Source organism: Trachurus japonicus, chromosome 19 (genome assembly GCF_045865225.1).
Source record: "Trachurus japonicus isolate A0001 chromosome 19, Traja_1.0".
NCBI lineage: Eukaryota > Metazoa > Chordata > Actinopteri > Carangiformes > Carangidae > Trachurus > Trachurus japonicus.
In genome coordinates, this window is record NC_140925.1 from 4,981,837 (window position 1) to 4,995,675 (window position 13,839).

The 13,839-nt window shown below is 38.9% G+C and overlaps 2 protein-coding genes across 4 annotated transcripts; one reads left to right on the top strand and one right to left on the bottom strand.

Moving 5' to 3' along the window:
• The first annotated feature begins 589 nt into the window (after positions 1-589).
• On the top strand, positions 590-9,649 carry calcoco2 (calcium binding and coiled-coil domain 2). 3 transcript variants are annotated; one of them, XM_085760766.1, is made up of 15 exons: positions 590-692; positions 1,226-1,431; positions 1,989-2,091; positions 2,785-2,945; positions 3,641-3,760; positions 3,891-4,016; positions 4,098-4,211; positions 4,316-4,419; positions 4,513-4,582; positions 5,580-5,756; positions 6,216-6,404; positions 7,129-7,245; positions 7,728-7,899; positions 8,259-8,281; positions 9,083-9,649. In XM_085760766.1, exons 2-15 carry the CDS (start codon positions 1,240-1,242, stop codon positions 9,245-9,247), a joined length of 1,833 nt encoding a protein of 610 aa, XP_085616892.1. In that variant the 5' UTR covers positions 590-692; positions 1,226-1,239; the 3' UTR covers positions 9,248-9,649. The 3 variants fall into 3 exon arrangements, with proteins under 3 accessions (XP_085616892.1, XP_085616893.1, XP_085616894.1); XM_085760767.1 differs by having other exon boundaries at positions 9,086-9,649; XM_085760768.1 differs by having other exon boundaries at positions 4,322-4,419.
• Positions 9,650-10,664: 1,015 nt separating this feature from the next.
• snf8 (SNF8 subunit of ESCRT-II) lies at positions 10,665-13,362 on the bottom strand. The gene is made up of 8 exons (XM_085760771.1): positions 12,979-13,362; positions 12,837-12,887; positions 12,142-12,280; positions 11,944-12,048; positions 11,762-11,834; positions 11,502-11,643; positions 11,189-11,263; positions 10,665-10,828 (listed from the first exon to the last, which is right to left on the bottom strand). The coding sequence occupies exons 1-8, from the start codon at positions 13,030-13,032 to the stop codon at positions 10,691-10,693; spliced, it is 777 nt and encodes a 258-aa protein (XP_085616897.1). The 5' UTR covers positions 13,033-13,362; the 3' UTR covers positions 10,665-10,690.
• Positions 13,363-13,839: the final 477 nt, after the last annotated feature.

Below are 13,839 nucleotides of genomic sequence, written 5' to 3' on the forward strand. Positions count from 1 at the left end.
ATCTTTTGTGCTAAAAAAAATGTAAAAAATAAAATTACTACACAGCTAAATTTAGGGATTTGTTAGTTTTTTGTGTGTTAATGCTCCTAGGAAAGCAAATAAACGTTTTTAAATTAAGTTTTAATAGTACATTTTAAAAAGAAAAGCATTCACTGTCATTATTTTTTGATTAAACGTTAATTATTACATCATTTATTATTAGGCTATTATCATTATCATCACCATTATTAGTTGTAGTACGTTTTACTCAGGATTTACTATATTTACACATGAGGATGAGGAGGAGTTTGACTCCCTCTTGTGGTCTTTGCGGTTAAGGAGCAAGAAATGTCTGCTTTCCAACAGGACTACATTTCCCATAATGCAAAGCGCACTGATGACTTCTAAGACAATCGGAAACGAGACAGGTGACACATCAAATGTGCAAAAACAATTTATTCAAATTCTAAATAATTTGAAAACCTTTAAGAGTAAGAGTATTTATTTTGTTGTTACTGCAATATTTACTTTATTTGAGAAAACGAAAGGCTTATTTTGGAGACATGTATTATAAGAGTGTAGCTACCCTCTCCAAACTGTGACGTACTTGGGAACTGTCAGTACAAATATCCGAGGGGACGTGAAGGCAGCACAGTCAGGTCCAGGGCCAGCGGTGCGTTCACTTCGGCGCTGTCACAAGAGACTGTAAATCTGTAAGTTTGATACTTTTTCCTCAATATTTTATCACCGTATTAGGTTTATAAGAGAAGCTTGAGCATTAATTGTTGCTATTTATCAGGTATAAACTATATTTAATGTCTTGTTTACGGTCTTTGTGTAGATTACTTTCGGTTTCTGTATTTTTGACGCTATTGTTTCTCGACCAACAACAACTGCCTATAAAACTTTTTTTTAAATAATAGATTAAATGTCAATAACAGGTGAAGGGTTTGTATTGTCAGGGTGAGTGTTATTATTGATATGAAGTGATTTAAAGTTAATAATCTGTGCATAATCAGCTTGAAAAGAAGCGAGCGCTGAATTTAAAGTGCGCAAAAGCTCAGCAAAAGAAAACAAACAAGAGACCTGTCCAACCTCAGGAAGTGGGAAGCCAATGAAAACACATCGGTGTTGTTGTTGTTTTTCCTGTCAGCGCTGAGGCCTGAGTGCAGCAGCTGCTCTCTTCACTCACTCTCAGATGTTGTTTCATCATCCTCATCATCATGTCTTATGTGTTTTCTGGCAGCCGCGGCCTGCAGCATGGAGAAACCCTCATCAGAGGCAGCAGCAGCAGCAGCAGCAGCTGACCCCTCGGCGGCCTCCTGCACCTACTCCCAGGTGGTGTTCACGGACATCCCGCACTCTTACCCCCCGGCCACCGACATCACCTGCCGCTACAGCCTCAGTGCAGCCTACCAGCCCAACAGCAGGGACTGGGTGGGCATCTTCAAGGTGAGTGTCGGAGCTATTTGTCAGCACTTTTGTATTATTTAATCACTTAGCCTATTATTTAGTTATTTTTTGTGGTTTAGATTTGGGGAATACACCTTTAGTTTGTTTATGATATTTAATATCGATTGAGTTAATATGGGTATTTGAACCATGCTTTTATTTTGAAGGTACTGGGTAGCTGTTTACATATATGGGTAGGCAGACACAGGTGAGCCAGACATCTGGGAGGGCAGGGTTTTTACCAGGGCAAGAGAGGCGGCAAAGGGCCATTGTTGTTTGTTTGTTTGTTTGTTTGTTTGTTTGCCAACGGAGAATAAACTTGAGAACCTTCATTTTTTGCCTGGACAATGGACTTTTTTTATCCTGCGTAAATTCACTCCCTAGGTGTCTCAGTGGCCGTTTGATATGATTTAGTTTCATTATAGTTTTAATATTTTTGAGTTTTTTGATTATTGACACTGAGGACAAATTCAAAGTCACATCACTTTATCTCTTTCTGTGGTGGATTTAATGCCCATGCATAAATGTTTTTATTAATAAAACTTCTCCTTGTACAGGTGGGGTGGAGCACAACGAAGGACTACCACACCTTTGTGTGGGCGGAGCTGTGTCAGGATGGAGCCGGAGAAGAGACGGTGACCATGCAGGCTGCGTTCAAGGGTGAGGAGGAGAAACAGTAGTTTTGGTTTCACTTCAGCTGAAACTGTTATGTCATGTTTATAATGAACACTGGGAGCAGAGCACAGCGGAGACTGTGGTCGACTCGTCTGATGTGTAAACAGGTTAAGAACAAATCTGATCTAATCTGCAGACACACACACACAGATTCATCACACGGTCAGATTTAGTTGTTGTTTCATGTGATCTACTGGAGGTTGAGCAGACAGAGGAGGTCTCATATCAAGAGTTTGTCTCTATCACACTGCACAGATGTAAACAATAACATTAAAGATGATAATTAACCAGAACTAATTTACTATTAAATTAAATCTATCAGACTGTGAAGTTGTGACTCAGACTGATGAGTCAAGTAAACCAAAGTACAGACAAGAGTGTGTTGATATCTGCTGTGAGAAAACGTATAGGCCTATTGACATGAACACAACCTAAACAGAGTGTTAATCAGTGCTGTATTGAAAGCAGATAGAGTTTATCTTGACAAAAAGTTAATCTGCAACAGTTTTCAATCAATAAATCAATAGATTATTAAAGGGAAAAGGTCAAAAAAATCTTCTTAAGTGTAAGAATTGTGAATATCAGTAACTAGAGACGCAATTTTTCACATTTGTAAGATATTTTATAGACTGAATAATTCATAATTGATGGTTAATCTGTATCTGCCTGTCTCTTCAGAGTACTACCTGCCGAAGGACGAGATCGAGTTCTACCAGTTCTGTTACGTCGACAGCTCGTGTCAGGTGCGGGGAGCGAGCACGCCTTTCTGTTTCAAGACGCCGGAGGAGCAGAGTTCAGAGAGCAGCACCGAAGACGACTTCCTCATCATCACCACGCAGGTACGTACGGAGCGAACGCAGCGTAAAGAAAGATCTGGAAGGAAAAACAGTGACGGTGTAAACAAGAGATTAGACCAGAAAGGAGAGGATTAGATAAGATAAGAGACAGGAAGTGATAGCATTTAAATCTCACATGATTGATTTAATTCAAAAACTTGTTTATTGTGCTGTCATACTGTTCTGTGATACTTTACTTTATTTCAGTTCCTTTTACTTTATTCTTCAAACATTTTGAGGCAGAAAATTCACTTTTACTCAACTATTTCTTATTTAATAAATTCATTAACTAATGATTTTCCAGATTTAGATAAAGGAACAAATACATTATTATCATGTATTGTCATAATACAACTTTATTGAACTCCATTATATTTTATTTTGAAACGATGAGACCTTAAATTTTGATAATAGCAGTTTTGTGCTTTTACTTTTAAAGAAGAATCCTATACCAAAATTTGATTACAACGCTTTTGTGCTTTTACTTTGAAAGCAGGAATTTAACAAAACTTGATGGAACTGCTTTTGTGCTTTTAATCTGAAAGAAAGATTTTAACACATCATTTTTTTGAGTGCATTGGTGCTGCTACTTTTATTTTGGTAAATGCTCTGATTCCCACCTCTGATGTAAACAGATCTGTGTCTCTCCAGAGTAAACGCAGCTTTGCACTGACTCGACTTTGTTGTTCCATGACCAGGTGGAGCAGAGAAACCGGGAGAAAGCCTCGCTGCAGAAGGAGCTGGATCAGACCAGGGAGGAGAGGGAGAACTTCAAAAGGGCTTTAGAGAAGGAACGAGGAGAAGCCGCCGTCCTGAAGGTCGGCTTATCTGATTTACAACAGCGGCAACACTGTGCAATGATAGTGAATGCATTTGTTTATTGTGCAACAGAGGAAAATGAGTAAATAAGAGCTGAACTTTGATGTTTGATGTCGTTGGTTTGTTCAGGGGCAGAATGAGCAGAAAGAGAAAGAGAGGAGTCAGCTGGTCGGAGAGCTGCAGCAGCTCAAGGAGGAGAATGGAAACTTAAAAAGCACCGTGCAGCAGCAACGACAGGAAATGGACAATTTAAAGGTTTGTTTTTTTATATTTACATGTGAAATCTAAACTCTGTGTTTTAAAATCAAACTGAAACTGAGGTAACGTTTGTACCAGGAGGAGATGTTGGTCCAGGCGACGAAGCAGCTGGAGATTCAACAACAGAATGAAGCCGAGAAGAGAAAACTGAGCGAGTGTTTGAGCTTCGACGGATCAGCGAGTCTGCATGAGGTAAAAAAACAAACAAACAAACAAAAAATCTATCATATTTATTCTTCTGTGACTATAACTCGTCTTATTCTAAATGTAATAATTCATAATATTTCCGGACACAGAGTCAGGAGAAATACGACCGAGCTGTGAAGAAGATCAACCAGATGAAGGAGGAGCGTAAGGAGCTGAAAGAGAAGCTGGACGTCCAGAGCGAGGAGATCTCCAAGTGAGTCCAGTCTGAGCTTTCCTCTGTAAACCATAATTATATATATATATGTATGAGAACTGATCACATCATGTTTTTTTTTATGTGTTTTAGGCTGAACTCCAAACTGAGAGAGGCAGAACGAGAACTGGTCAAAACAAGAGACAGCATCCACATCCTGGAGGTAAAAAAAACATCTATAGCTCTGAGAGTTTACACTTATTTTACATATATTGTTATTTTATTGTCTCAGAGCTCAGTAAAAAGAGAAAGATAATAGACCGAACATCTACAGAGAGACTGAAAAGAAAAGAAAAATGACCAAAACAAGACATCAAACAGCCACAAAGAGAGAAAATGGCCATTCAGAACACACAGAGATGATTAAGACAGAAAGAGACGAACATAAAGAGAAGCTCAAGCCCTGAAGAGCTGCAGAGAGACACAAAAGAACCATTAAAAAAAAGTATAAGACGACTAAAAAATAGACTCAACATGACTGGAAACAGAAAAAAGACAGAGAGATACAAAAGTTTCTTGAAAAAAATGCAAAACAACTACAAAGAAACACAAAACACAATAAAAGAAATCATAAAACTACTAAAAACTAGACTCAAAATGACTGAAAAGAGATGAAAAATGACCCAAATAAGACTGAAAACAACCAAACAACTACAAATAGAGACACAAAATACCATTAAATGCTAAATTAGAGAGAGAGAAGGAGAAAGAAAGAGAGACAGGTGACCAAATAAGATGCAGAACTCCTGAAGAGCTGCAAAGAGACACAAAACAACCATTTAAAAAAAGTATAAGACGACTAAAAAATAGACTCAAAATGACTGGAAACAGAATAAAGACAGAGAGATACAAAAGTTTCTTGAACAACTACAAAGAAACACAAAAGACAATTAAAAAAAATCATAAAACTACTGAAAACTAGACTCAAAATGACTGAAAAGTGATGAAAAATTACCCAAATAAAGACTGAAAACAACCACATAACTACAAATAGAGACACAAAATAGCATTAAATGCTAAACTATAGAGAGAGAAGGAGAGAGAAGGAGAAAGAAAGAGAGACAGGTGACCAAATAAGATGCAGAACTTCTGAAGAGCTGCAAAGAGACACAAAACAACTATCAAAAAAATAAAAAAGGTGTGTGTCGTACCTTTTGCAGGTGGATCTGCAGAGCAGCAGGAAGGAGAACGAGCGGCTGAGCGCGGAGCTGCAGAAGCTGCAGAGCGTCACACACAACGTGGACGAGATGAGGAGGGAGAACCAGGAGCTGAGACGCAGGCTGGAGACGCAGCCGGAGACACGACGGGACACGAGCGGACCGGACGACGACCTCAAGGTGAGAACGAGACCTTGTTACCGTGGTGATTAGAGACTGAGGGCCGGATCTACTAAGATAAGGGGCGCTAAATTGCGTGCTCCTAGTAAACTTTTGCGTGTTTGGTTAGCGCACACAAAATGATCTACTGAGAGTAACCCACTAAATGACAACACACGCAAACCGCAGTATTTTGTGTGTGGTAATCATTTCCACCATCAATCAATCAATCAATCAATCAATTTGTTTATTTCGGGCATGTCAATTTAAATCATCATCATCACAATTCATCTTAGTTCAAATAATACATACACATGGCCGAAAGGGAAAGCGGGAGAAGCAAAAGCTTATCTAGTCCCGCCCCCATTAAACCATGGAGAGTGTGGACAGAGAGTGTGGACAGAGAGCTGGATGGGCGCAAACGCGGAGAGGTAACAAGGTGTTTGGTCGTCTCCTCCTCCTCCTCCTCCTCCTCTGCAGGTGAAGTGTGAGACTCTGGCCCGACAGCTGCAGGACGCTCAGGTGAAGCTGACGGCCGAGAGGGAGGAGTCCAAGAACGGCCGGAGACGGGTGGAACATCTGGAGATGGAACGGGCGCACATCAAGAAACAGCTGGACAACATGTGCACAATGAAAGAGGAGGAGGAAGGGAAGAGCGGCAAATTCGAGGTAAAGTGAAGAGTCGTCTTTTATTTTATTTCATCAAAGATTCATCTGGATCTTTTATGATCTAAGAGGAGGCCAAAGAAAATGAAATGAGTTAGTTAAAGGGTTACTTCACCCAAAATCGATAATTCACCAATTTTCTACTCACCGTCATGCCAAGGAAGGGTTTGGAGAACTTTAGGAGTCATTAAACGCTTTAGGAGTTCCAGAGGGGGTCCGACTGGCAACGGATTTTCATATAATGGCGGCGGATAGAGTTCACTTTTGAATCGTCCAAAACACACACTATGAAACATCCAGACACCTCCATACTGCTGCAGATGTTCGTTCATCGTTGTAAACCATTGGATGTATGATGTAAACACAGAAGAACATCTCGCAGCAAATCTTGCTTATGTGCACAAACATCAACACAGCCACTGGGAGCTACTGCTACAACAAGGATAAAAACAGAGATCACATTCATTTTTTCTGAACAACTTTTTCATGTGGCGGCTTCAGGACACTTGGGTCAGTACAGACGAGCAGTATGGAGGTAAAGTGTTTTGATAACTATGAAAGTTCTCCAAACCCTCCCTTGGCATGACAGTGAGGAGATGATTGGTGGATTATCGATTTTGGGTGAAGTATCCCTTACCAAAACTGAGGACAAACTGAAATATAATCCATGTGTAACTTTTGGACTTTTTGGAAATAAACACTTGTCTCCTGGATGATGATCCGTCAGATGCTCTTCAACGAGGCTCGGGAGTCGATCGCAGAGAGAGAGGCGGCCGTCGAGGATCTGGAGCGCAGGGTGAGGCTGGAGCAGCACGAGAAGGACGAGCTCATCAAGGAGAACCAGGTACGTTCACACAAACACGTCACAATCAAACGTCCGTCTGTCCCTCATTGTTTCTTATACAGCGTTAAAAAAAACTTCCTTTAGCGGTATTAGTGGCTGTTTTTGGCAACTAACTTTGACTGCTGCAAAACTATATCGGATAAAAAATTTTTTCAAATTTTTTTGCATAAATCTGTTAATCAACTTCAGTATTGATCAAAACTACTAAATATAAAAAAAAGATCTAAATTTTAACCCTTTGAATGCCAATTTAAAAAATGAAGTCACTGATATGGGAAAAAATACACACAAAATGAGCTATTTTCAATATAAAAAGTGATCGGACAAAGATTTTTTTTTTCATGTTATCACAGTCTTGGATAAGTCTTAGATTAGTAACATCAATGACTTTTATGCATATTTAGTTTTCGTGCAGCAACCCTAGTGGACGTTTTTGGCACTAATACTGCAAAAGGGTTAACGCTGGTTGTTTATTCCGTCAGAGACTGGTGAGCGACCTGGAGGGACTACGCAGAGGTTACTCCGACCTGCACGCCGCTCCGCCCGGCGACTCCGCGTACGAGCAGCATGACGACGCCTCGACGGCCGAGGACACGACGCCGGCGTGGCAGCAGGACGCGGCCGAGGACTCGGACCAGCTGTACGAGCCCATAGGTGAGAAACTGGTTCTGATACTTTAACATCTCGCATCTCTCGTCTACTGGACGCACAAAGGAACTGATGAGTTACAAAAATAACAGGCGCTTTGTCCATAAACATTAATTATATAGTAGTTATAAAAGAGCTGAAACAGTAAATTTAATCTGAAGGTTTTTAAAAGATTAAATGTTCTGGTTTCAGCTCCTCTAATGTGAATCCAACTTAGTTTTCTTTGTCTCTTAGTAACTGATTCATTAAGAAAACAAACAATAATGAATGAAATGAATCATTAAATTGCAGCCTTAGAATAAAACATGAACAAATACTAAATAGTTTTAACGACCTGGTTTTAACACATTTCTCTTTTCCTGCAGGAACTGAAGAACAAGAGGAAGAGGTGAGAACTTTCTTTCTTTTTTGTTTTTTTCAAATGTTGTATATTAATGTTGATACTCAAACAAACATCAAATTTGTCGACACTAAAATAACTACACACTATTAAGCATTATTAAAACATTATTAAATACTCAATTCATCCTTTATAAAGCGTTCTTCCTACATTGATACTATTTAGTAGCAAATTTAGTTATAAATGTTGAACCCTGGATTAATAATTTCATCTATAATGTTTTTAATCAATCTGTTTTTCACCTTAATAAATTATGGAGGATCATCATTTATAAATTAAGCATTATATTAATTTACAAACCAGTTGTTGAGAAGACGTCAGTGGTTCACTAGATGATTTATAAAGTGTCATTGAACATTAATTCTGCACCGATACAGACATGAACTAATGTTGTTGTTGAATTAACAGATTTATTTTTATTCTAGTTGAGTGAAACATTTATAACTGTTAATAATTATTATTAATAGTGTAGAAAGGATGCATCATAGTTGATGAATGAAGTATTTAATATTGTTTAACTAATGCTTAGTGATGTGTAGTCATTATGAAGTGCTACTAGTTTGTTAAATAACGTCCAATAAGGCAGATTTAGGATCAGTTTAAGTCATTTCTGTGGACATTGCCTAAGAATATTAAAGCATTTCCATCAGTAGTATAAGAAGACAGGGGGGGTGGGTGAGTGACTGGGATGTTTACTGCTTATTTCTGAGTCTGGAACTTCAAACCTAATCCGCTGCCTCTTGTGTTACCTCCTCGTAACGCCGCCGCGTGTCTATTTCTGCGGCGCAGCAGTCGCTGGAGTGTCGTCACTGCCAGGAGAGATTCCCTGGCATCACCCGACACGAACTGGAGCAGCACGAGCAGAGCCACCGAGTGTGTCCTTTCTGCACCATGATCTGTGACAACATGGAGCAGGCGGTGTTCGAGGATCACGTGTACAGCCACGAGGTGTGAGAGCCGAGAGAGAGAGAGAAAGAGCTGCTGCTGCTGCTGCTGCTGCACCGGGACGGGACAGGACGACACACACACACTGATGTTTCTGCATGTTTACACTCATTTACTGCAAATAAGTCTTTAGTTTTAGTCTGATAACAGGAGTTCAGACGGAGATGTGGAAGCTGCCTGTGTTACATAATCCACCCACCACAGTGAACACCAGGTCCTGGTGGTTTATGTAGGTCAGATGTTATCGTGTCATCGAACAGGAATTCGTTTTGAAGAGCAGAGTGACTGAGGAGGTTTAAAACACATTATCACACACAGCAGAGACAGTGTGAGACAATCTGGAGCTCAATTATAAAAACTTAACATATCAATATAAGTTTATAAATGTTGTCTAAACCCTGGTGCATGGATTTACCTAAATAAAAAGTGGAAAAAGTCTCATTAATACTTTAATTAATGGTATTTCTTATGTTTTTTCTTTCTGTTAAATCGCTGTTAACAGTCCACTGGATGTGTATCATGCTGCAACTCTTGCACTTTGTATGTGTGGACTGTTGACAACCATTTAATAAGAAAGACATTAAAATTTGCTTGTGCTTTAACAAGTGGTAATCTAATTAATGACTAATTAGTAACACAGGTCTGATCTTCACTGTTTTTCATTGAAATTAACGACTTCATCTGGAGGTTTAACAAACGTGTGAAGTTTGTAGTAAATGAGTAAAAACATGTTTAAACACGTCGATGTCCTTTAAGTAAATGACTTTGTAATTTAAAATAAAAGCATGGCACATGATAATAAACATTTACCACAACTGTTTAGCTTTGCACTTAACGAGCCGCCAGAGGGCTCGACTGATTCAACTGTTTATTTAATCTGTTTTTAAACGTGGACGATGTTGGAGAGAGGGAGCGATGCAACAAGTGAATTTCTGATAATCTGTTTAAATGTTGTTGTATGTAAAATGGAAATGGAGCGGTTGGGGTTGATGGAATAAATAAAATGGGAGTTTGAACGGGTACAAAGCAGCTTGTGTTGTCTTTTCTTTAAAAGTTTATGTTTGTACATGAGAGAATGAAACAATTACATCATCGATTAATGAATAAACACCCATCCACCATGACTACGAGACAAGAGGAGGCCGAACTCCGAGTTTCATTTGCAGTGTCAAGTCGAGTCGAGCTGCTTCCAGCCAAAAACATAAGTGCACTCGTTGCATAGAGGTCGCTGAGGGAAGATTTCCCTCCTCGTGTCCAGAAAGTGATCTCAAAGGGAGTTTACCCCCCTACCCCGCCTCCTGCTCCTCCTCCCCCCTCCTCCCTCCCTCCCAAAGCAGCCAACTCCATCACATGCTCCGTCCCACCAGGCACATTTTGTTTACCAACATGTCTCTAAAACTGTCAGCAGCTCCAGCACATCGTCCTGTTTTCTTTTTTCTTTTTTTTTTCTTCTTAAGGTGTCATCTGATTGGCTTCCTCCGGTGTGACGTCACGGGATGTGAGCTCAGAGAAGAGAGCGGGCAGCCAGTACTGAGCTTCTCCGGATGCCTGAGAGTCCAACCAGGCCAGGCCCTCTTTCAGAAGGTGATCCTGGAAACACGAGAGTACGAGACGGAGAGTGAGGGGTTTTTTCATGGATATATGAGAATAAGGGAGTTTTTTTTGTTTCATTGATACATAGGAGTGAGGGTTTTCCCTGGATATATGAGTGGAAGGGTTTTTCCTACAGAGTTCACATGAGTTTAACTTTCTTTAACCCCACAAAGATTGTAAATTAACATCTTTTTAATTAGAATTGAATTATTTATCATGATATCACATTTTCCAGTAGCTGTACATGACAAAATAACTTGTCTGTTAATCATTTATTCTAAGCAGACATATAGATATTGTGTCCAGAGTTCAGGGATCAAACATTGAACTGTCATAAAGCGCCTGACGTGCTCTTACCAGGACGTGACACGCTCGTTCCTTCTCCCATTTCAGGCTGTCCTTGATCTCACTCACTGTGACGAATCCCTTTTTCTACAGAGTAAAAACCCACAGGAAAATAAATCCCACACTTATCTTTTTTTTTTTTTTAAACAGTTTAAAGGGATAGTTCAACATTTTGGCAAGTTGGCCCATTGCCATAATCCCTATAGTTTTAGCAGTAGGTTTGTTACCTTTAATCGAACCTACTGCTATGACTATAGGGATTATGGCAATGGGGCAATTTGCCAAAATGTTGACCCTGCCCTTAAACCCAGGAGCTGCGTCTCACCTCGGCCAGCTGGAGAACCACAGTGTGATCCATGTTGAGCTCCGCCGGGACCGACTGCACCAAGTAAGAACCACCGACAGGAATCATCCCGAACCCGTTCCCCATCACCTTCAGCTTCTTTATGGCTCTCACCAAGTCGTCTCTGAGAAGCACATGTGCCAGGATTTTAATCAATATTGATATTTAAATAACCGAATATGATGCTAAGACCAATAATGGAGAGCTCTTTAATTATAATATATTAGATAAGTGATACTTACTGACTCACGTCCTGGGCGTATTTACCTCTTCCTTTCAGGACTCTCTGATGGAGCTCATCCAAAGTAATGAGCCCTGGAAGAAAAAGGATGTTACAGTGATTTCAAAGCAATAAGCACAGGTGGTATTCATATTCATCATCTTGCACAGTTGATCGCACAGTTTTCAATGACAAATCACACACCTCCATTTCTGTGTTTCAGGGCCAGACACACTTCAATGATCTGCACACCGAGCTCGTAGTAGAAGTCGCCGACACCGAGCATCTCAGACCAGAAACCTTTACCAGCTGTGGGGAAAAGGAGGAGGAATTATATATGTTAAAACTTTATATTCTATGACTATAATATATTAAAATTATATACTGAAGGATTCTTCTCACAAGCGAGCGGGTCGACTCCGATGGTGGCACACATCTCCTGAAACTGAACCCTGAACTGTGAGCTCTTTCTGATTTCCTGTTTGTGTTTGCTGGCAAACTCCTCCAGGTTGGACTTGAAGGTGTCCAGCTGTTTGGACATCTGGGAGCAAAACAAACAATTCAATCAATGATTTTATCAATGAAGCAAAAACCTTCTTCTTTTTTTTTTTTAAATATATGAAAATAAACAACCAGAAAATGGTTTTATAAGCATCAGATGTGTTAAAATGTACATTTTGTATTCATGTTAGTTTTACGTCATTTGAAATCACATTTAAACCATTTTTTTTTACACAAAAGTGAGACTGAATGCCCCTGAAAATGTCAATAACCACAAAATAATGATAAATATTAAATGTTTGATCCACCTACAGTGGATTTAAGTGTTCTTATAAAAGAAAAAGATTTTTTTTTTGTTGCTGCATTTCTGTTTCTGAATATTTATGCATTTAGGCAACAATGAGCAGGACATAGCCTAAAAACATTTTTCTCCTTCTAAATAATGTGGCATATTATGTAAACATTTGTCAAGAAACATAGTGTTGCATTGCAAAAGTGAATTATCTTTATTTTACATGTGAGTCCAGATTTATTTTGAACATTTTCCAGATGAAGCTCTATTTTGATTTCACAGATTCATTAAACGTGTTATTTACCTGGACAATCTGGTCCTCAGCAAGGACATTTCCTCTCTCCTTATATTTGGCCTGAATAGAAAATAAAGAGAAGTCACATGTCAGATATTTTAAACGTTATTAAAACAAAGTAAAAACACATCTGGTTTAACAGCAGCTTTACCTCAGCTAGCTTCTTTTTGGCAATAGCTCCGGCTCCGACGCCTCTCCGGTGCATTTTGGCAGCTGTCCGGTCACAAAGTTAAAAAGATTTATAAATCTAAACTACGTGTGTTTTGTTTTTCTTCACAATTTCGATGAAGTAAATAAAACTTTAGCGTTAGCCTTATTGAAGCTAACCTAGCTACTACAGTGACTGTAGTTCACCGACATTCACGGTTCTGCGCTCAACACCGAGTTTCTCCGGTAACGTTTCATATCAGAATCACAACCGACTGTTTATCAAAGTCAAAAAATGTCCAAAAATACAAGTTTTCTGGAGATTTTCAGGACATTTGAGCTAAATTCCGTACAACTGTTTCCATTTTGATTGGCAGGAAATACACTACTTCCTGTTTGTCGGTGACGTCAACGGTTTGTCTCACAGCGACCCCTGGTGTCGTGGCGAGCATTACAACTTTTTACATTTTATTTTATTTTATTTTATTTTATTTTATTTTATTTTATTTCATTTTATTTCATTTTATTTCATTTTATTTCATTTTATTTCATTTTATTTCATTTTATTTGATTTATTTATTATTATTTTATTTTATTTTATTTTATTTTATTTTATTTTATTTTATTTTATTTTATTTTATTTTATTTTATTTCTAACAGTCTGTTTGAGCTCTATTTTCTCATTTTTCAGTTGGTTCTTGTGTATATAAAAAAAAGTAGCTAAATTTAATAGAAGTGTAGAAACCACTGTGAGGAATCAATGCAAACAATCAGTAATTTGTATGAGAGCAAGGAGAGATGTTACTCATGTCATGTCATGTGTTACCCAGTTGTACAGTTTTATCAAATGGTGAAGCAACACTTC

What these genes read in the sequence shown, in the direction of transcription:
- calcoco2 (XM_085760766.1), top strand. Translation starts at nt 1,240, where the DNA reads ATGGAGAAACCCTCATCAGAGGCAGCAGCAGCAGCAGCAGCAGCTGAC. An exon ending in CATGCAGGCTGCGTTCAAGG is followed by an intron (nt 2,092 to 2,784) that starts GTGAGGAGGAGA and finishes CTGTCTCTTCAG; the next exon opens with AGTACTACCTGCCGAAGGAC. An exon ending in GAGAAGCCGCCGTCCTGAAG is followed by an intron (nt 3,761 to 3,890) that starts GTCGGCTTATCT and finishes TGGTTTGTTCAG; the next exon opens with GGGCAGAATGAGCAGAAAGA.
- snf8 (XM_085760771.1), bottom strand. Translation starts at nt 13,032, where the DNA reads ATGCACCGGAGAGGCGTCGGAGCCGGAGCTATTGCCAAAAAGAAGCTA. An exon ending in CCAAAAAGAAGCTAGCTGAG is followed by an intron (nt 12,888 to 12,978) that starts GTAAAGCTGCTG and finishes TTTTCTATTCAG; the next exon opens with GCCAAATATAAGGAGAGAGG. An exon ending in TACGCCCAGGACGTGAGTCA is followed by an intron (nt 11,644 to 11,761) that starts GTAAGTATCACT and finishes TGTGCTTCTCAG; the next exon opens with AGACGACTTGGTGAGAGCCA.